The following is a 19998-nucleotide window of genomic DNA, read 5'->3' on the forward strand; positions in this document are numbered from 1 at the left end:
TTGTTTTTATTATTTGCGTTCATCTCATTCCCCCTTTTTAAAATAATGGATGAGTCATGCCGAGAGAACGGTGACTCTGCAGTTTCTAACTAATATGAATATCAGCGCATGTGACGCACAGAGGCTCGTGTCGCCTGCGTGAACCCCCCCCCCCCCCCCCCCCCCCACCCGGTAACGACGACGCAGGGAAGGGTTTGAGGCGGTATGGTTCTTGTTAGTCATGTAAGAGGGGTGTGATGGTTCAGCCCTCGGTCTCCACCAATGGAAGTCTGGGCCGGGCTCGACTCCCATCATCTATTTAACCGGCATCGAACTTCACAGGACTTAGTACTATCATCCTGCAGCAGCTGCTTTTAGGACAAACACTTCCTCTTCAACTTTTCAATGACGTAAGTACAAATATGACTATTTTTCATCTTTAATGGTGCACTATCAAACAAGTGTCCTGTGAATTAAGTTGAATTATAATATTGTTTTCAAGCGTTTTGTTGATGTTTTTTGGAGGAAAGTTTATTATTATTATTATTGTTATTATTATTATTATTATTATTATGTCTGTTCTATGGAGAACAGTTAGAACAGAAATACTTTTGCATGATTGAAAGAAAAAAAAGGCAATTTTTAGAACTTTTGAATGAAAAGTTTTATAAATGATTCCGATTTTTTTGTCGTTTTATTTCCACATTAATGGGTAAACGAAAAAAGTCTTTAGAAATGATAATCAACCACGGGGAAAACATTTAATTTTCTAGGATCACATGCCAAATTTAGAAGATTAAAACTTCAAAGGAAGTCTCATAATAAGTAGCAGTCAATACAAGAATTTTATTAATTCATTTTTAACTTTATTTTCCTCGAATACAAAGTATCATACAAATAAAAAAAAAATGTATGAATGAATAAAATCATTCAGCTTCCAGGAGGGACAGGAGGAGGCGAAGCTGCTGGGAATGTGATCAGTTTATGAACATCAGCTCATTATTGGTTCTAAATAGTTTGATTGATCGGTGTGTTTTCTGATTCTGATCAATCAGACGACTCATCGATCATGAATGGAAACGTTCCCTGTCTGCTTTCAGCTCTGTAACTCGCTCTGAGAGACTAAATATTCACACACTTTCACACATAAACTCTACTCAAACTTTATTAATAAAGCACATTTAAGTGCCGTACAAGTCAATAAACTATCCAATAAGAGAAAAACACACGAGTACATTGAGCCGGTGTCTTGCTCAAACAAAGTTGAAAGCCAGGGAGGAAAGGTGAATGAGGGCTTAAAGACCTCCAGGGTGTGAGCTGAGCTAACATTGGAGGCCGGCAGGCTGTTCCTGGGAGGGAGGCTGCAAAAAGGCTTGGCCCCCTCTGGTTGTTGGTCCAGACCCAGGGACATCCAGCAGCACCAGACCTGGGCAGACCTGAGCTCCAGCTGTAAAAGTTCAGCTAAATAGAGTACACATATATATACATACACACATATACACACCTCCAAACACATTTATACACACTTACACACATACATACACAGTTAGATACACACTTACACACACATATGTAGGCACTTAAACACACTTACAAACAAATATGAACACGCTTACACACATCTGACCCTCTAACTGTCCCCTAACTAACCCTCTATCTGTCCTCTAACTAACCCTCTATCTGATCCTCTAACTGTCCTCTTAACTAACCCTCTAACTAACATTCTAACTAACCCTCTATCTGATCCTCTAACTGTCCTCTTAACTAACCCTCTAACTAACATTCTAACTAACCCTCTATCTGATCCTCTAACTGTCCTCTTAACTAACCCTCTAACTAACATTCTAACTAACTCTCTATCTGTCCTCTAACTAACCCTCTAACTAAAATTTCTAACTAACCCTCTATCTGATCCTCTAACTGTCCTCTAACTAACCCTCTATCTGATCCTCTAACTGTCCTCTTAACTAACCATCTAACTAACATTCTAACTAACCCTCTAACTAACCCTCTAACCAACCCTCTAACCAACCCTCTAACTAACCCTCTATCTGTCCTCTAACTAACCCTCTAAATAACCCTCTAACCAACCCTCTAACCAACCCTCTAACCAACCCTCTAACTAACCCTCTAACCAACCCTCTAACTAACCCTCTAACCAACCCTCTAACCAACCCTCTAACTAACTCTCTATCTGTCCTCTAACTAACCCTCTAAATAACCCTCTAACCAACCCTCTAACCAACCCTCTAACCAACCCTCTAACTAACCCTCTAACCAACCCTCTAACTAACCCTCTAACCAACCCTCTAACCAACCCTCTAACTAACTCTCTATCTGTCCTCTAACTAACCCTCTAACCAACCCTCTAACTAACATTCTAACTAACCCTCTTACTGACCGTCTAACTGTCCTCAGCTCCAGGATGGATAACAAGTCTTACGTGGTCCAGATGAACGGGAACGGCGTCCACAGCAAAGGCCTGAACGGGAGCGGGGTCAACGGGAACGGCGTCCACCACCTCAACGTCAACGGCAGCTCATATCCGTCCAAAGCCAAGAGCCGCAGGCAGCGATGGGAGGTGAAGCCCTCCGAGATGGCCAACAACACCCTGAACCCCATCAGAGCCATCGTGGACAGCATGAAGCTCACGCCCAACCCGGACAAGCCCATGATCGCCCTCTCCATAGGTGAGAGAGAGGCTCTCTGTACAACCACAGCTGTACGCTCTACGTTCCACCATCGTCTTAACCACGTCTGTTCCCCCAGGGGACCCCAACGTATTCGGGAACCTGCCGACACACGGCACCGTGCTGCAGGCTGTAAAAGACGCCGTCGACTCCCAGGAGTACAACGGCTACGCCCCCTCTGTCGGTGAGTCAGCGACACAAAAATCAGCCAAGCGGACATCACGTTAGCGCTCGTACAGATGCATCAGGGTGATGAAATATACGCTAGGTGCACAAATGAATCACCTACAAATGGTCATGCAGACAGACACGTACCAGGTCTCACCACAATACAACCACATGCAGACAGACTGACTTATATGCTGTATATTGTCTCTGGCCATCTGCAGGTTACGAGAAGAGCCGACAGGCAGTGGCCAACTTCTACAGCTGCCCCGAGGCTCCGCTGGAGGCCAAGGTACAGGTCCTCCAACACCTCACACCTTCTCTAATGAAACTGCTTTGCATGTCTTGAAAGTGAATCTACTTGTTACAGTGACTTTAGCTAAGTCAGAGACTAGAAGTGGCCGGGTGTAATTGTTTGCATGGGTTCCAGGTCTTGGAGGTAAAGTGCTCCACGTTCTCTTCCAGGATGTGATTCTGACCAGCGGCTGCAGTCAGGCCCTTGAAATGGCCATCTGTGTCCTGTGTAACCCTGGGGACAGCATCCTGGTCCCCTGCCCAGGCTTTTCCTTATATAAGACTCTGGCTGTGTCCATGGGCATCGAGGTCAAACTCTACAACCTGCTGGTGAGTGGGCAGGGCTTCCAAGATAACAGTTGTTCATGTACGTCAGAGAAGAATTCATTGATCTATGTATGTAAACTTCACATTGAGGCGCTGTCACACAAGAACTATGGATTTTCTTGGGAAGGGTTTTGCAAATGTAAGATCTTCTTCAGGGTTTTTCCAGTTCAGAGTCGTGCAGACGGTCTGAGGTCTATCTGTTAGAGACAGAAGTTGGCAGCGAGGCCGACTGTTATTGTGCCATCAGCTGCCAAGGTTTGCAAAGATTTCCGTTAACTCTCCTCTTGGCAAAGTCTAAATGTTTGCTTGAGGAGATCAGTGCCCAGTTTGCTTGCTAGTTCAAAGTACAAATGTGTAAATAAGAGAGATTCAATTCAATCACAGGTCAGTGAAATTACTCAACATTGTGATAAACTACCCAAAACAGGATTCACGGGAGGAGAAGGGAGATTTAGTTCAATGTAATAGAAACAATGAAATCAACCTTTCGTCTGCGTTTGACGTTGTTGGTTAAGTCGTAAAGACGGCCCCTTGCCACATTTTGATTGTCTACCTGTGGCATCACAGAACGGTGGATGATGGTAGGAAAACAAAACGTCAGCATTTGAGAGAGTCGGTAGTTGTTTGGGCAAAAGCCCTCCTGCGGTTAAATTTCACATGAAACCAGCCTGAACGGTGCCCCGAGTGAGGATTTGATGACCAACAAACGTAACCTGGTGAAAACATCTGGGTATGGGGGGTGTATGACCACAACGTAACGTTTCTGCACTCTCCGCTCTGATCTGCAGCCAGAGACATCGTGGGAGGTGGACCTGCAGCACATGGAGAGCCTGATTGACGAGAGGACTTCCTGCATTATCGTCACCAACCCGTCCAACCCGTGTGGCTCCGTCTTCAGCAAGGAGCACCTACAGAAAATCCTCAAAGGTCAGCGGCAGTCCTTCCCCCGGTTCAGGTCAGAGGTCCACATGTGGGATAATCATGACATCACTGATACGATGAAACTTGTTCTTGTGTTCCTCAGTGGCCTCCAGAAACTGCGTTCCCATACTGGCTGATGAAATCTACAGCGACATGGTGAGTGCGGCCGCGGCGGCGAGAGCTTGGCCCAACGTAAAACCAGCGAGGCACATTTTTCACCACAGAGATCATGTTCACTGGCATTTGCTCTGGCTCTGACAGCTGGGTGGACAAGTCCACATCAGCAGGGGGGGGATTAGGGTGAATGAGGCCTGGAAGCAGCGACCAGGAAGGTGGGTACGTTGGATGAACAGGGGGCATGGAGGGCATGGAGGGCATGGAGGTCATTGGGGTCATGGAGGTCATGGAGGGCATGTTCAACAGAGCCATGCAGCTCTAACATAACGTGATGTTCTCACACAACCACGCTGCATTGTTTCAAGTGAGTCGCCATTGGAACCAGGTAGCAGTTGTATCCATAACCAACTAGTATGACGAGTGAGTCTGAAATTTCTTTTTTAAAATGTTCTGTCCAGAGTAAATTCCTGAAACGGCGTACATGACCTCGAATGGCATCAAGTTAGTTTCCTTTTAGTTTAAGTTTAGAATCGGTACTCATTATCGGCCGATAATCACGTCACCCCCCACACTTTTTTCTTGCGTGCATGAAATATAATATTCTCATGTGTTAATATCACACTTGGCCCAGGCAGCCAATCAAATTGAGCAGGAGGCGGGCCCTTCCACTTGACCAATTCCTTCCTGTTTCGATATTTGTGGTTTTTAATTCCGATGAACTCTATTTGTAGATCGTAAACCCTGAACCTTTTTATTCCCTCCAATATGGAGACTTTCCACGTCTGCTGGAAGCCGTTTTTTTTAAGTGCGACACGTTCTCGACCTTTGATTGGACCGCTACAAAGTGGGCGGGCTTAGGATGTAGCATGACTGTGGATCTACACACACCCTCGTCCCAAAACCTTACCGATTGATTGATGGACGTTGCGATGTGATTGGTTGAAAAACAAGACCCTTTGGTTGTTGTTGTTGTGTTTTTGTCTCTTTAAACAATCTGACTGGAGATCTGATCCAAAAGGTTAACAGCACATTCAGTCCAAAGAGTTGGCAACAACGTCGGCCTTCGAATGTTTGTACCAGCTTGAAGGTCATGCAAACAAACACACACACACACACACACACACACACACACAGGCTGGACATTGGTACCTAACAGAAGAAGTGGACATGATGTTCTGATAAACGTCACCTCGCCTGCCTCGGCTGCTGATCTGGAGTCAGTTCATTTCCAATCCGTGTTGTGTAGAAAACCCAAACCCAGCAGGTTGTATGAGTCATAAAGGCACCTATTTTTTGTTTTTAATGTGTGGAGGGAGCTGGAGTGGTGGACTGAGGGTTGTTGGGTGCATCCACAGACCCCCCACCCCCATCCCCTCAATCCCCCATTGAACCCAACTAGTCCACAATGACTTTGCACTTTTCTTGGGCGCATGTGTTTGCAATTAATGCAGGCGTGTGTTTTTTGGAGGGGTGGGGGTGGGGGCTATGAAACCTGAGAGCTCTGCACCACGTCTGATATACATTGCTGTACATTCACAGTAGTCTGACCAATAGGATGCAGGGAGGCTCCCCACTCAACGATGTATGGCTTTAATGAGAACCAGCTTGCTGTGGTTACTTTACTCCCCCTTCCTCGTACTCTCCTTTGGTTTCTCCCAATCTCCAGAGGACAAAAAACTAAATCAGTCAAATAAGTAATAATGTAACAGACCATGCTTGTTTATCCCAGGTGGCATCCTCCGGTTCTAAATAGTGAAGCCAATGCTGCAGTGCCTTAAACGTCTCTCCTTATTTCTAGCTGCAGCCGTTACAAGCAGCAGGTGAGCAATGTTAAATGCTAGCTTGTTAGCATAGCGGAGCGTTTAGCTGCTAAAAGACCCTCACATTAACACGTTAGCCACGCCCACTTTTCAAGCTAGGGACGTTGTGTTCCTTCAGCTTTAACCCCTTTAATCCCGAGCATGTTGTGATGTTACAACACGATCACGATGGCCGATCTCCCCAGGAGCGTATTTAATCCTGCGTCCCATCCTTCCAGGTTTTCCCCGGTTGCGATTGTCCCTCCGTGGCGTCCCTTAGCAGCGACGTCCCCGTCCTGTCCTGCGGCGGCCTGGCTAAACGCTGGCTGGTCCCCGGCTGGAGGCTGGGATGGATCCTCATCCACGACAGGAACGATATCCTGGGATCCAAGGTACGTCTTCTGTCTTTAATCAGAGCGAATGGGGAGGCAGTGACAGATTCCCGTTAACGTTCACCCGTCGGCCCTCGGCAGATCCGGCAGGGTCTGGTGAAGCTGAGTCAGCGGATCCTGGGAGCCTGCAGCATCGTCCAGGGGGCGCTGGAGAGCATCCTCAACAACACGCCACAGAGCTTCTATAGCAACACCGTCAGCTTCCTGAAGGTACGCAGGGTGGGGTCGCCATGACGACGTCACCATGACGATGTCACCATGACGACGTCCACGTCTTCTCCAGTCCAGTCACTGATGGTTCATTCCTTTGTCCCTCAGAACAACTCTGAGCTGTGTTTCAGTGAGCTGAGCACCGTCCCGGGTCTCAACCCCATCATGCCTTCAGGAGCCATGTACCTCATGGTGAGTACACAGTTCTTATATCTGTGTGTATTTGTACTTACTTTACAGTATTACATTAGAGAATGTTGAACTGTGTATTCATGGTTCCAGGTGGGGATCGACATGGAACACTTTCCAGACTTTAAGGACGACGTGGACTTCACTGAGGGGCTGGTGATCGAGCAGTCCGTCTTCTGTCTCCCTGCTTCGGTAAGACACCGCCCCTTTAACTTCCTCCACCCTTTAACTTCCTCCACCCTTTAACCTCCTCCACCCTTTAACTTCCATCCATCCCTTTAACTCCTCCACCCTTTAACTCCTCCACCCATCCCTTTAACCTCCTCCACCCGTCCCTTTAACCTCCTCCACCTGCCCCTTTGACTTCCTCTACCCGTCCCTTCAACTCCTCCACCCGTCCCTTTAACATCATCCATCCTTTAACTCCTCCACCCATCCCTTTAACTCCTCCACCTGTCCCTTTAACCTCCTCCACCTGTCCCTTTAACCCCCTCCATCCTTTAACCTCCTCCACCCATCCCTTTAATCTCCTCCACCCGTCCATTTAACTCCTCCACCCGCCCCTTTAACCTCCTCCACCCGTCCCTTTAACTCCCTCCATCCTTTAACCTCCTCCACCCATCCCTTTAACTCCTCCACCTGTCCCTTTAACCTCCTCCACCTGTCCCTTTAACCCCCTCCATCCTTTAACCTCCTCCACCCATCCCTTTAATCTCCTCCACCCGTCCCTTTAACTCCTCCACCCGTCCCTTTAACTCCCTCCATCCTTTAACCGCCTCCACCCGTCCCTTTAACTCCCTCCATCCTTAAACTCCTCCACCCATCCCTTTAACCTCCTCCACCCATCCCTTTTACCTCCTCCACCCGTCCCTTTAACCTCCTCCACCCGTCTCTTTAAATCCCTCCATCCTTTAACTCCTCCACCCATCCCTTTAACCTCCTCCACCCGTCCCTTTAACCTCCTCCACCCGTCTCTTTAAATCCCTCCATCCTTTAACTCCTCCACCCATCCCTTTAACCTCCTCCACCCGTCCCTTTAACCTCCTCCACCCGTCTCTTTAAATCCCTCCATCCTTTAACTCCTCCACCCATCCCTTTAACCTCCTCCACCCGTCCCTTTAACCTCCTCCACCCGTCCCTTTAACTTCCTCCACCCGTCCCTTTAAATTCATCCATCCCTTTAACTTCCTCCACCCGTCCCTTCAACTTCATCCATCTGTCCCTTTAACTTCATCCATCCTTTAACCTCCTCCAACTGTCCCTTTAACCTCCTCCACCCTTTACCCTCCTCCACCCGTCCCTTTAACTTCCTCCACCCGTCCCTTTAACCTCCTCCACCTGTCCCTTTAACCTTCTCCACCCGTCCTTTAAACCTCCTCCACCCTTTAACCTCCTCCACCCGTCCCTTTAACCTCCTCTACCTGTCCCTTTAACTTCCTCCATCCTTTAAACTCCTCCATCCTTTAACTTCCTCCACCCATCCCCACAGCATTAAAAAGAGGTGTGTTATCCCTTTAAATCCCCCCAGGCATTCGAGTACCCCAACTTCTTCCGGGTGGTGGTGACGGTGCCGGTGGAGATGATGGTGGAGGCGTGCGGGCGGATCCGGGAGTTCTGCCAGCGCCACTATCGGCCCTGCAGCCGCGACAGCAACGAACTGGACCAGTGACCTGGACCACGGATCCGGATCAGGACTGGAGGACCAGATCTGTCCTCTAGTCCACAAACACTGAGCTAGCTAGAGACGTTAGAATCCCACGTCCATACTGTTAATATCACCGTCACCGTGGAAACAGAAGAACCCAATGAGAGAGCCGACCAGATATTTATATTTTATACAGGCAACGTTCTCGTGTATTTATATAATTTGTGCAATGCTTGTCATGTCCGTGTAGCGTAAACCTCTCCGACCTGCAGACCGAGAATATCCACCGAACATCCACCGCGACCTCCGCGACCTCTGCTCGTGCTCATGCTGTTTATCAGAACATCTGTGTATTGTTTCTATGCTAATTGTGTGTCTTAGTGAATCATTATATATACATTATATATATAAATATATATATATTCAGTAGTTTTGTTCATAAGGACGTAATAAAAACATGACTTATAAAACTGTCCTGTGTTATTAAAGAATATCATCACATCGTCTGCATGTTCCTTAAATCTTTTAAACCATGAATCACATGACCTTCAGGGGGCTTCAAACCGTCCAATCAGCTGCTTGCTCCTTATGTAACGTCCCATGTGACCCTGAAACACAGACCTTTGCAATTTGATTTGTAATTCAAAGTGCTTTACATATAACATTAATTGGAAATAGAAACAATAATTATAAAAGATATTAAAACCAAAAAATAAAAATAAAACACGTAAAAGCTTTAGAGTTCACGGAACGACGTATTTCATGTGGTAGAACAAGAATCTCTCACGATCGATCAGACGTGAAACCAGAAACTCGTGAACAGTAATCGGATTTGTCGGCGGGGGAACAGGAAGTGCACTTCCTGTGACATCACAAACACGCTGCGTAACAGAAACATCAAATATGCCTGCTTGAACCAATGTCCAGCAGGTGTTTCACTAGAACCGGCAACCGTGTTATCTGGTGCCTTTTAGCTCGGAGTAACTCAAAGGCTTCCACGAGGCCCCGTCGCTATGAGCAACCACGACACACCTGGTTTCTCCACCAAACACACATTTATATATTATATGTGGCAGGGAGGTAGAGAGGAGTCGGGCACTAGGACCCAGGCAGAGGGCCAAAGTCTATAAAAGGGGGCGGATAGCTCACCTGGGCCCTTGGCTTCAATTGATTCACCTGAGTGAGAGCAGCTGAGGTGCCTGTGGTATGTTCCTTTTGTTTAGAATGTTACAAAGCATGATTTTAATTATTACAATGTCTAATTAAATGATACTGAAATTAATTATTAAAGGCATTTGTGTTTTAGATTCTGCATGTTTGGTGGGAATTCAAATAGTTTGAAGTGGTTGTTTTATAGCAGCCAGGTAGGCTACATACAAAAACAATGTTTTTAACTAGGTTCTTAAGTCCTTTTATGAAATAATGACTTTTTTATGTTCTATTCCAGCCACCTGAAGCTGCATACCACTGTGTTTCCCATGTTTTCACAGATTTTTAGTTGACCTCTTAGCTGGGGCCATTCATTATTTTCATTGTGGGGTTTCCGGCCATGTCGAGGAGGACAGTGCAGATAGAGTAGCCATCTTGTGTGGGTGTTTTGTTGTAGTTGTAGTGGTTAAGTCCCATTAGCATGCTGGGAATGAGTAAATTGGGGTAGCTCTGGACTAGTTGATTTGGTGAGCAGTGGTGACGACGTCCCTTATTTAGGCAGCACTCTACACCAACCCCCCTCGGCGTGCAGTTTACCCCACCTTGGTTACTTTTTGTTTGCTTTATTTTTTTGATTTGTTTTCATTTATAAGTATACTCAGTTTATGTGAGTCTATGGTCTTGTTGTTCACCGAGTCTATGCAGGCAAAATAAAATGTATATTTTTCTATACTCAGTCTCTGGTTCCAGTTTATTCTGGGTTTTACACCAAAAAGTACCTGGTCACATGTATATTGTATATTATATATTATATCTGTGCCCACTAACGTCCTCAACGCTTCACTGATCCACACGGATCTGGAAGGTCATCTCGTTTAGCTACATTGCTGCTTCATGTTCTGGTTGCCAAAATGCCAAACTTGAGGCAAGGGCCCCCCCGTCACCATGACGACGTCCACGTCACCATGACGACACACGCGGCTGCTAGGCCAAACGGGACATGATTTTGAATTTGGGGGGCCGTTTTGGCCTGTTGTTCTACTGCAGTCTTGATTATCACCCCGCCAAATTAAAAGCATCCGTAAGAGTAAGTTTGAAAGTGAATGAAGGAAGCTGATTGGTTCTCAAACCTTTGATGATGCAACGTTTCCATCTAATGTTGAACCGGCAACGTGTGTGCGTGCGTGTGTGTGTGTGCGCGTGTGTGTGTGTGTGTGTGTGTGTGTGTTGAGAGAAGTGACCTTTGCAACATACTCCTCCTCTGAACACATAAATACTTCACGGTGAAGAACTTTGTGTCGTCCAATAATTAACCAGACTGATAAGGCAGAGAGAGAGAGTGGTAGAGAGAGGTAGACAGAGAGAGAGAGAGAGAGAGAGAGAGAGAGAGAGTGGTAGAGTGGTAGAGAGAAGGAAGGAAAGAGGTGCGATAGAGAAGTGAAAGCAACACATAAAGGAGGAAGGACTCGCTGTGAGGCTGAAACAGGCAGTGGACTGACTTTCATCGACATGCTGTTCATGGAGGACGGTGAGGCGGCCCGGATCCTGGAGCTGAACGACGGGGCCCGGATGCCGATCCTGGGTCTTGGGACCTGGAAGGTGACCTGAACACGCCTCCCTTTCACTCTCCTCCAATCGTCTTCCTGCTCAAAGAAACCTTCTTCATGAAATTAGTTAGTGTTCATTTTGAGGTAAAAGCTGTTGTACGGCCTCCAGATCACATGGCAAGGGACCTCCTCATTGGTTACAGACAGATCCCGCCTCCTTGATCACAGAAAAAGACCCTTTTACAGTACAATTTAAACATTTAAACATTGATACTTCTTTCTCCTGGCCACCAGGGTACGACCTCTCCGAAGTCTGAATGTTACAGAAGTTTAGAGCTGCGTTCGGTCTGGCCTTCGTGGTCTTCAAAGGAGGATGTAGACCAGGAAGGCCAGACCGAGCGGTCTCTGGAATGAGCCGATCTACAGAGGAATTCCATGATTGATCACTCCCGTTGCCTAGCAACCAGCTGTGTCTGACCACAAAGAGCATAGAAGAGGTCGCTAGCGTTATCTGACTAAAATCATATTTAATTGTTTTGATTGATATTCTGATGATCAATAGTGAAAGGTCCGTTTGATAAAGGTTTGTCCCCCCCCCCCCCCCCCCCCACAGTCCTCCCTGCTTCCTCGGACCTCGGTCCAGGGTGCGGTGGAGGCCGCCATTGCGGCGGGCTACCGCCACATAGACACGGCGTCCTGCTACAAGAACGAGGTCGACATCGGCAAAGCTCTGCGCGCTAAGATCCAGCAGGGCGTCATCCGGCGCCAGGACGTCTTCATCGTCAGCAAGGTGGGTGCTTTAGGGGCGGGGCTTACCTGCTGATTGACAGGTCCATTTAGAGTCCACCAGACCAGAAAGCAGGGGATGCTTTAGGGGGCGGGGCTTACCTGCTGATTGACACACTGTTCATGTGGCCCTAATCCTTCAGTAGCTGCCTTGTGTATATTGTTTATGATATATTATTGTTCTACGTAATACCTATTCTTTTTCTAAATATAGCTTTGGAATACCCATCATGCCCCGCAGGACATCTCTGTGTGCCTGAATAAGTCCCTCAAAGATCTCCAGCTGGACTACCTGGACCTCTACCTTGTCCATTTCCCCGTCGGACGAAAAGTTGAGCATAAAAAACCATTTGACAGAATTTAAACCGATCGGATCTGTTTTTTTAATTAGAGATAAATTCGATTTTAATTATTAGCTACAATAGTAACTCTGTTTTGGTCTCCACCATCTCCTTGATTCATAAGTAGACAAGCGTAAGGAAACCATCTGGGTCTAGACCTGCTAGCTGGTTTAGCACAGCATCAGAGTTGCTGCTGGTTGAAAACCTGATATAAGTGATGGTTCATGAGAGCTGAGGGAGTCAATCACAGAGTTCAGGCCAGATGACCACGATAACGAGCTCCAACAGTTCTCTTTTAACTCAAAGTGAAGAAAAATATACATAGCTTCATGTAGTTTATGACTCAGTGTTTTTCTACATTTTTTAAATGAAGTTAATACACTCAGCATCAATGAAAACTTAACACTGGTATTTTTTTATGTGGTCGGATCCTTTTGTTGTAGGTACTTGAACTTTTATATTTGGTTAGTATGGATATTTTACTGATGAGTTTTGAAAGAAAGCAACAAAAAGTACACTATTTCATAATTTTATTGACATTTAACAATGACATGCCCAATTTCCAAATTCCTGAAATTTCAATATCTCGTGTTACCGCCATTAGCATCAAGACAGGCCACACAACGTCTACGCATTGACCGTATAAGACGTCCAACATTGTCCTGGGGTATGTTTGCCCATTCCTGGTGCAACGCAGCCACCAGTTCCTGGCGATTCCTGGGTGGAGGCACACGTCGAGAGACACGTCGTCCCAGCTGGTCCCAGAGGTGCTCAATGGGTGAGAGATCCGGCGAGTATGGTGGCCAGTCCAGCACATCGATGTTCTGTTGCTCAAGATACGCTGTGGTGACACGTGCAGCATGCGGGCGGGCGTTATCCTGCTGCAGAATGCTGATCTCAGGATGATTCCTGATGAACGGCACACACGTTGTCTCCAGCACCTCGTCAATGTAACGTCTGGCAGTGAGGTTGCCATTAATGATGACCAGTGGGGTTTTATGGTTGGCAGAGATGCCAGCCCACACCATAACACCCACACCACCCCATCGATCGCGCTGACGCACGCAGCACTGTGCATACCTCTCCCCAGGGCGGCGCCACACCCGCTGACGTCCGTCGCTCCTGTACTGACAGAATCTGGACTCATCAGAGAAGAGGACTCCACGCCAGTGTGCCTGAGTCCAGGGTAGGTGGCGCCGAGCCCATTCCACACGATTCTGGCGACGTTCATTGGTCAAGACAGGTCCAATATTGGGTCTTCTGGCTGCTGAGTTGTGTTGTGGAAAAATGAATCTGCCCAATAAAGATCAACAACCAGGATCAGCTCTTTCTCCGAGGTTTATTCCACTAAGTATTCTCATCTGCAGAGGAGGGACTGGTCACCCCTGCCTTCTGATGCCAAGGTTCAGACTCAGCAGGAACGACCACGAGTCCAACAACAATCTCCCTTTTAAGGAGGAGGAACCAAAGGACGGATCATGTCCTATCTTACAAAGACAAGATGTACAGGCAAGGTCAAGATTTACAGAACACAGGCGTCATAGTCCTGAAATTATCTTATGTCAATGTGGCACTCATGTTCATATCATCTACAAACAGGCATTCATTTTCGTCATAGCATAACAGTCAGATGAGGAGATGTGGATCGAGTCAGCCTGACAAATATTCTGATTATAAAGTACAAACATCCAAAATTCCCACAGTTGGCAGAATGCAGGCGCCGACGTACAGTACTGGTACTGATGCGTGGTTGGTGCCTGCCTGGAGTCTCTGCAGCCGTCTGGGCAGCTGTCTGGAACCTGCCCCGCAGGTGCTGCATCACAATGTAATGGTCGTCGGCCTCAGTCGTCACTCTTTCGCGTCCAGGACGTGCTCTATCCCTCACAGACTGGGTTTCGTTGAACCGGCGTCTCAAGTTCATTATTGTGGGTGGAGAACAACCCATTCTATGGGCCACCTGTCGAATCGACAGTCCACCCTCCAACAGACCCAAAGCTCGATGTCGGTCGTTCTCTGATAGGCGAGGCATAATGGCATCCAGGACAATGAAAAGTCATTTTTTCAACATGGCTTTTTATAGAGAACAAGAACCAATCCCAAAAACTCACAGGATTGGCAGCAAACACAACGAGCACAACGACATTGCTCTAATTACAAAGCAAGTGCAGTCAGGTGTGACCGTAGGTCAATGGCAAAACAACCACCCAGATTTCACTTGTTTGGCTCATTACTACTCAAGTATGAGTAGTAAATACAAATACTAAACTCTAGAGCTAAAACTAGAGTGGTATTGTAAGTGTTAAGTTTTCATTGATGCTGAGTGTAATTATAATTGTGCCACGCGTTAGCCTCGAAGCTTCAGTAGAACCGTTTGTGTTTCTAGAAAGTTGGGGGTGAAGGTCTCCCAAAGAACGATGGAGAGATGCTGACCTCCGACGTGGACTACGTGGATGTGTGGAGGGTAAGAACTGTTAGCTAGTCCTCGATGTAGCCCTCTAGTCCTCTACGTAGCCCTCTAGACCTCTACGCAGACCTCTATGTAGTCCACTAGATCTCTATGTAGCCCTCTAGACTTCTACGTAGACCTTTATTCCTTCATGTAGCCCGCTAGACCTCTACGTACACCTCTAGTCTTCTACGCAGTCCTTTATTCCTCTAGGTAGACCTCTAGTCCTCTACAAAGACCTCTAGTCCTCTACGTAGCCCTCTAGACCTCTACGAAGACCTCTATGTAGTCCACTAGATCTCTATGTAGCCCTCTAGACTTCTACGTAGACCTTTATTCCTTCATGTAGCCCGCTAGACCTCTAAGTAGACCTTCATTCCTTCACGTAGCCCAATAAACCCCTACGTTCCCCTCTAGTCTTCTACGTAGTCCTTTATTCCTCTAAGTAGACCTCTAACCCTCTACCTGTGGGTATGTTGGTGTGGATCAGGACCTGGGTCCAGACACTTTCAGGTCTCGGGCAGCAGCCTCGACACACCTGAGTCCTGTAATCAGACTCACCAGAGTCCTGTAGTCCTGGACCAGGAATACTTTGTGGACACAATTCTCTGATTAAATGAGGAAACGTCCAAAAGGATGATGTTAATCTCTTTAGAGACGTTAAACACGGTTAACAATGTTGACCCTCCTGTCATCACTGAGGTCAAAGGTCACAGGATCTGTGTGTGTGTGCGTGTCTGTCTGTGTGTGTGTGTGTGTGTGCTGCAGGCGATGGAGGCCCTGCGGGACTCCGGGAAGGTGAAGAGCATCGGCGTGTCCAACTTCAGCGTCCTGCAGCTGGAGAGGCTGCTCGCTTTGTGCAGGACGCCCCCTGCTGTCAACCAGGTGCAGCACATTGTGTCATGTGACATTATGGCCATTTAATCAGAGTACTAATACTTGTTCTTGTACTTGAGTTTTTATTTTATTTATTTTTCTGACAACTTTGTTACTTTAGTTTTAATGCATCTGAGGGGAATTATTGATTATTTAATAAATCATAAAACATCCAGTAGAAATGTACTTCATAGGGATACTTTTACTTTCTAATTTGAGTACATTTCAGTACTTTTACATTTGTACTTGAGTACAGGGGTAGAATCAATACTTTTACCAGAGTATTTGTACTTCTACTGGAGTAGAGGACGTCTGGACTCATATTTCAACATCATGTTATGTTTTGCTTCCTGGAGCTGAATGTTGATCCAGACCTAGACCTGGATCTGGCTCCTGGACCCGGGTGTGTCCCTACATGAATCCAGCTGTCTGTCCTCCACAGGTGGAGCTGCATCCCTACCTGGTCCAGACCGAGATGGTGGACTTCTGTAAATCCAAGAACATCGCCTTGACGGCCTTCAGTCCCTTCGGCTCTCCGGAGAGACCCCCAGAGCTGTAAGTACCCCAGATCCAGATCCAGATCCCCCAGAGCTGTAAGTACCCCAGATCCAGATCCCCCAGAGCTGTAAGTACCCCAGATCCAGATCCCCCACAGCTGTAAGTACCTCAGATCCAGATCCAGCCGTCGCTCCTCCACAGTCCAAATATGGTCACAACCAAAATGCCGAACTGGAGGCTTCAAACCGTCGTCCACAAACCTCCGGCGGACGTCGCCATGACAACGGTCGTCTGCGTTATTCTGTAGATGAAGGATGAAGAGAGCAGTAGAAATGAAGCGTAATTACCCATCATGCATCCTGGTTCTGGTGAATGAGAAGTCCTGCGTTCTGGTCTCTGTCTCAGGTTGAGCGGAGACACGGATCCTCATAAGCTCCTGGAGGACCCCATCGTAGCGGATATAGCCAGGAAGCACCGACACAGTCCGGCTCAGGTCAGTGTGGTCTAAGGTCTACGTGGTCTAAGGTCTACATGGTCTAACGTCGGCGAGGTCTATGTGGCCTATGGTCTACATGGTCTAACATTCGCGTGGTCTAAGGTCTACGTGGTCAAACGTCCGTGTGGTCTATGGTCTACGTGGTCTAAGGTCTATGTGGTCTAACATCGGCAAGGTCTATGTGGTCTAAGTGGTCTAAGGTCTACATGGTCAAACGTCCGCGTGGTCTAAGGTCTATGTGGTCTAACGTCGGCGAGGTCTATGTGGTCTAAGGTCTACGTGGTCTAAGGTCTACGTGGTCTAAGGTCTATGCGGTCTAACGTCGGCAAGGTCTATGTGGTCTAAGGTCTATATGGTCTAAGGTCTACATGGTCTGAGGTCTCCCTGGTCTAACGCCCCCCTTGTGGGTGGTTTTGCCCCTGCAGGTCTTGCTGAGGTTCCACGTGCAGCAGGGCGTCTCAGTGATCCCCAAGAGTGACAAACCTCACCACATCCTGGAGAACACCAAGGTCAGACCTCCACTTCCACTCTCCTCCTCCTCTATCCTCCTCCTCTCTCCTCTCCCTCCCTCCTCTCTCCACTTCCTCTATCCTCCTCCTCTCTCCTCTCCCTCCCTCCTCTCTCCACTTCCTCCTCTATCCTCCTCCTCTCTCCACTTCCTCTCTCCTCCTCCTCTTCCTCTCTCCTCTTCCTCTCTCCACTTCCTCCTCTATCCTCCTCCTCTTCCTCTCTCCACTTCCTCCTCTCTCCTCCTCCTCTCTCCTCTTCCTCTCTCCTCCTCCTCTCCTCCTCCTCTCTCCTCTTCCTCTCTCCTTCTCCTCTCTCCTCTTCCTCCAATGCCTTCTTCTCTAGAAACACAAGCATCATGAAGTTCTGGTCTCAACGTCTGCAGATCTTCGACTTCAGTCTGACCGAAGAGGACTTGAGGGCCCTAAGAGGACTGGATCGAGGCTGGAGGGCCGTCAGGCTGGAGGAGTAAGTCTTCATCTCCTTATTACGTGTCTGAAGCTAGTTTCACACTGACGCCTGTCTTCGTATCTGAAGCTAGTTTCACGCTGATACCTGTCATCTCTGAAGCTGGTTTCACACTGATGCCTGTCGTGGTGAAGCTGATTTCATGCTGACACCTGTCATGGTGTCTGAAGCTGGTTTCACGCTGACGCCTGTCATGGTGTCTGAAGCTGGTTTCACGCTGACGCCTGTCATCGTGTCTGAAGCTGGTTTCTGAAGCTGGTTTCACGCTGACGCCTGTCATCGTGTCTGAAGCTGGTTTCTGAAGCTGGTTTCACGCTGACGCCTGTCATCGTGTCTGAAGCTGGTTTCTGAAGCTGGTTTCACGCTGACGCCTGTCAGCGTGTCTGAAGCTGGTTTCTGAAGCTGGTTTCACGCTGACGCCTGTCATCGTGTCTGAAGCTGGTTTCTGAAGCTGGTTTCACGCTGACGCCTGTCAGCGTGTCTGAAGCTGGTTTCTGAAGCTGGTTTCACGCTGACGCCTGTCAGCGTGTCTGAAGCTGGTTTCTGAAGCTGGTTTCACGCTGACGCCTGTCAGCGTGTCTGAAGCTGGTTTCTGAAGCTGGTTTCACGCTGACGCCTGTCAGCGTGTCTGAAGCTGGTTTCTGAAGCTGGTTTCACGCTGACGCCTGTCAGCGTGTCTGAAGCTGGTTTCTGAAGCTGGTTTCACGCTGACAGCCTGTCATCGTGTTTGAAGCTGGTTTCTGAAGCTGGTTTCACGCTGACGCCTGTCATCGTGTCTGAAGCTGGTTTCACGCTGATGCCTGTCATCGTGTCTGAAGCTGGTTACTGAAGCTGGTTTCACGCTGACGCCTGTCATCGTGTCTGAAGCTGGTTTCTGAAGCTGGTTTCACACTGACGCCTGTCTTCGTATCTGAAGCTAGTTTCACGCTGACACCTGTCATCTCTGAAGCTGGTTTCACACTGATGCTTGTCGTGGTGAAGCTGGTTTCATGCTGACGCCTGTCATGGTGTCTGAAGCTGGTTTCACGCTGACGCCTGTCATCGTGTCTGAAGCTGGTTACTGAAGCTGGTTTCACGCCGACGCCTGTCATCGTGTCTGAAGCTGGTTTCTGAAGCTGGTTTCACACTGACGCCTGTCTTCGTATCTGAAGCTAGTTTCACGCTGACACCTGTCATCTCTGAAGCTGGTTTCACACTGATGCTTGTCGTGGTGAAGCTGGTTTCATGCTGACGCCTGTCATGGTGTCTGAAGCTGGTTTCACGCTGACGCCTGTCATCGTGTCTGAAGCTGGTTTCTGAAGCTGGTTTCACGCTGACGCCTGTCATCGTGTCTGAAGCTGGTTACTGAAGCTGGTTTCACGCTGACGCCTGTCATCGTGTCTGAAGCTGGTTTCTGAAGCTGGTTTCACGCCGACGCCTGTCATCGTGTCTGAAGCTGGTTTCACGCTGACACCTGTCATCGTGTCTGAAGCTGGTTTCTGAAGCTGGTTTCACGCTGACACCTGTCATCGTGTCTGAAGCTGGTTTCTGAAGCTGGTTTCACATTGACACCTGTCATCGTGTCTGAAGCTGGTTTCTGAAGCTGGTTTCACGCGGACACCTGTCATCGTGTCTGAAGCTGGTTTCTGATGCTGGTTTCACATTGACACCTGTCATCGTGTCTGAAGCTGGTTTCTGATGCTGGTTTCACATTGACACCTGTCTGTCTCTCAGGCTGCAGTCTCACCCGTACTACCCCTTTGTTTGAGTCGAGAAGAGAGAGACCTGGATCTGGATCCGCTGAAACCACCAACAGCAAACCATACCCAGCACAGTTCCGGACCAGATCTTCTAAACGTGATCCTCATGAATATGACTCACAATTTAAACAAGTCATTTTTGTTTACATTTGAATTAAATTCAGCATTTATAAAAGCAAATAATTCTTCAGTGTGTGTGTGTGTGTGTTATTACGCTGCTACATTTGTAATAGTGTTCAAAAAAACAAATCACCAGTCATCACCATGGAAACGGTGCAAGTGGACATTAAATCTTTAAAAATTCAAAGTTGAGTTTGGCCAACAGGGGAAGCTCACATAAACACCAGTGACCCAAACCCCAACCCAAACCCAGACCCAGACCCAGACTCAAACCCAGATCCAGACCCACACCTGAAC

General features: G+C 47.7%; 2 protein-coding genes and 2 long non-coding RNA genes across 12 annotated transcripts; 2 read left to right on the forward strand and 2 right to left on the reverse strand.

The window, feature by feature from the left end:
* The first annotated feature begins 242 nt into the window (after positions 1–242).
* tat (tyrosine aminotransferase) lies at positions 243–9060 on the forward strand. Its single transcript, XM_084017098.1, has 12 exons — positions 243–389; positions 2398–2669; positions 2749–2853; positions 3059–3126; positions 3300–3458; positions 4244–4382; positions 4480–4532; positions 6532–6684; positions 6766–6894; positions 7003–7086; positions 7177–7275; positions 8612–9060. Exons 1-12 carry the CDS (start codon positions 385–387, stop codon positions 8750–8752), a joined length of 1407 nt encoding a protein of 468 aa, XP_083873224.1. The 5' UTR covers positions 243–384; the 3' UTR covers positions 8753–9060.
* LOC311018268 lies at positions 414–2473 on the reverse strand. Of its 2 annotated transcripts, XR_014597706.1 has the most exons (4): positions 2341–2473; positions 1877–1946; positions 1757–1803; positions 414–1613 (listed from the first exon to the last, which is right to left on the reverse strand). It is a non-coding gene; the product is annotated as an uncharacterized lncRNA (long non-coding RNA). The 2 variants fall into 2 exon arrangements; XR_014597705.1 differs by lacking the exon at positions 1757–1803 and having other exon boundaries at positions 414–1590.
* LOC311018264 lies at positions 7305–8536 on the reverse strand. 6 transcript variants are annotated; one of them, XR_014597697.1, is made up of 6 exons: positions 8391–8536; positions 8185–8351; positions 7904–8124; positions 7723–7760; positions 7426–7558; positions 7305–7330 (listed from the first exon to the last, which is right to left on the reverse strand). It is a non-coding gene; the product is annotated as an uncharacterized lncRNA (long non-coding RNA). The 6 variants fall into 6 exon arrangements; XR_014597698.1 differs by lacking the exon at positions 7305–7330 and having other exon boundaries at positions 7364–7558; positions 7723–7817; positions 7961–8124; XR_014597700.1 differs by lacking the exon at positions 7305–7330 and having other exon boundaries at positions 7364–7558.
* A 2196-nt stretch (positions 9061–11256) lies between the features above and the next one.
* LOC311018244 (aldo-keto reductase family 1 member B1) lies at positions 11257–19728 on the forward strand. 3 transcript variants are annotated; one of them, XM_084017107.1, is made up of 10 exons: positions 11257–11476; positions 12038–12214; positions 12425–12541; positions 14935–15012; positions 15766–15882; positions 16316–16428; positions 16777–16864; positions 17293–17376; positions 17760–17842; positions 19556–19726. In XM_084017107.1, exons 1-10 carry the CDS (start codon positions 11387–11389, stop codon positions 19587–19589), a joined length of 981 nt encoding a protein of 326 aa, XP_083873233.1. In that variant the 5' UTR covers positions 11257–11386; the 3' UTR covers positions 19590–19726. The 3 variants fall into 3 exon arrangements, with proteins under 3 accessions (XP_083873233.1, XP_083873235.1, XP_083873234.1); XM_084017108.1 differs by having other exon boundaries at positions 11470–11568; positions 19556–19728; XM_084017109.1 differs by lacking the exon at positions 12425–12541.
* The last annotated feature ends 270 nt before the right edge of the window (positions 19729–19998 follow it).

The sequence above is a fragment of the Eutrigla gurnardus genome, assembly GCF_963514095.1.
Source record: "Eutrigla gurnardus genome assembly, chromosome: 9".
Lineage (NCBI taxonomy): Eukaryota > Metazoa > Chordata > Actinopteri > Perciformes > Triglidae > Eutrigla > Eutrigla gurnardus.

Excerpts from the sequence above, each read along its gene's own strand:
- tat (XM_084017098.1), top strand. Across the intron at positions 2,854-3,058 it reads CGGCTACGCCCCCTCTGTCG|GTTACGAGAAGAGCCGACAG; the intron begins GTGAGTCAGCGA and ends GGCCATCTGCAG. Across the intron at positions 3,459-4,243 it reads TCAAACTCTACAACCTGCTG|CCAGAGACATCGTGGGAGGT; the intron begins GTGAGTGGGCAG and ends TCTGATCTGCAG.
- LOC311018244 (XM_084017107.1), top strand. The coding sequence starts at position 11,387 with ATGCTGTTCATGGAGGACGGTGAGGCGGCCCGGATCCTGGAGCTGAAC. Across the intron at positions 15,013-15,765 it reads ACTACGTGGATGTGTGGAGG|GCGATGGAGGCCCTGCGGGA; the intron begins GTAAGAACTGTT and ends TGTGTGCTGCAG. Across the intron at positions 17,843-19,555 it reads AGGGCCGTCAGGCTGGAGGA|GCTGCAGTCTCACCCGTACT; the intron begins GTAAGTCTTCAT and ends TCTGTCTCTCAG.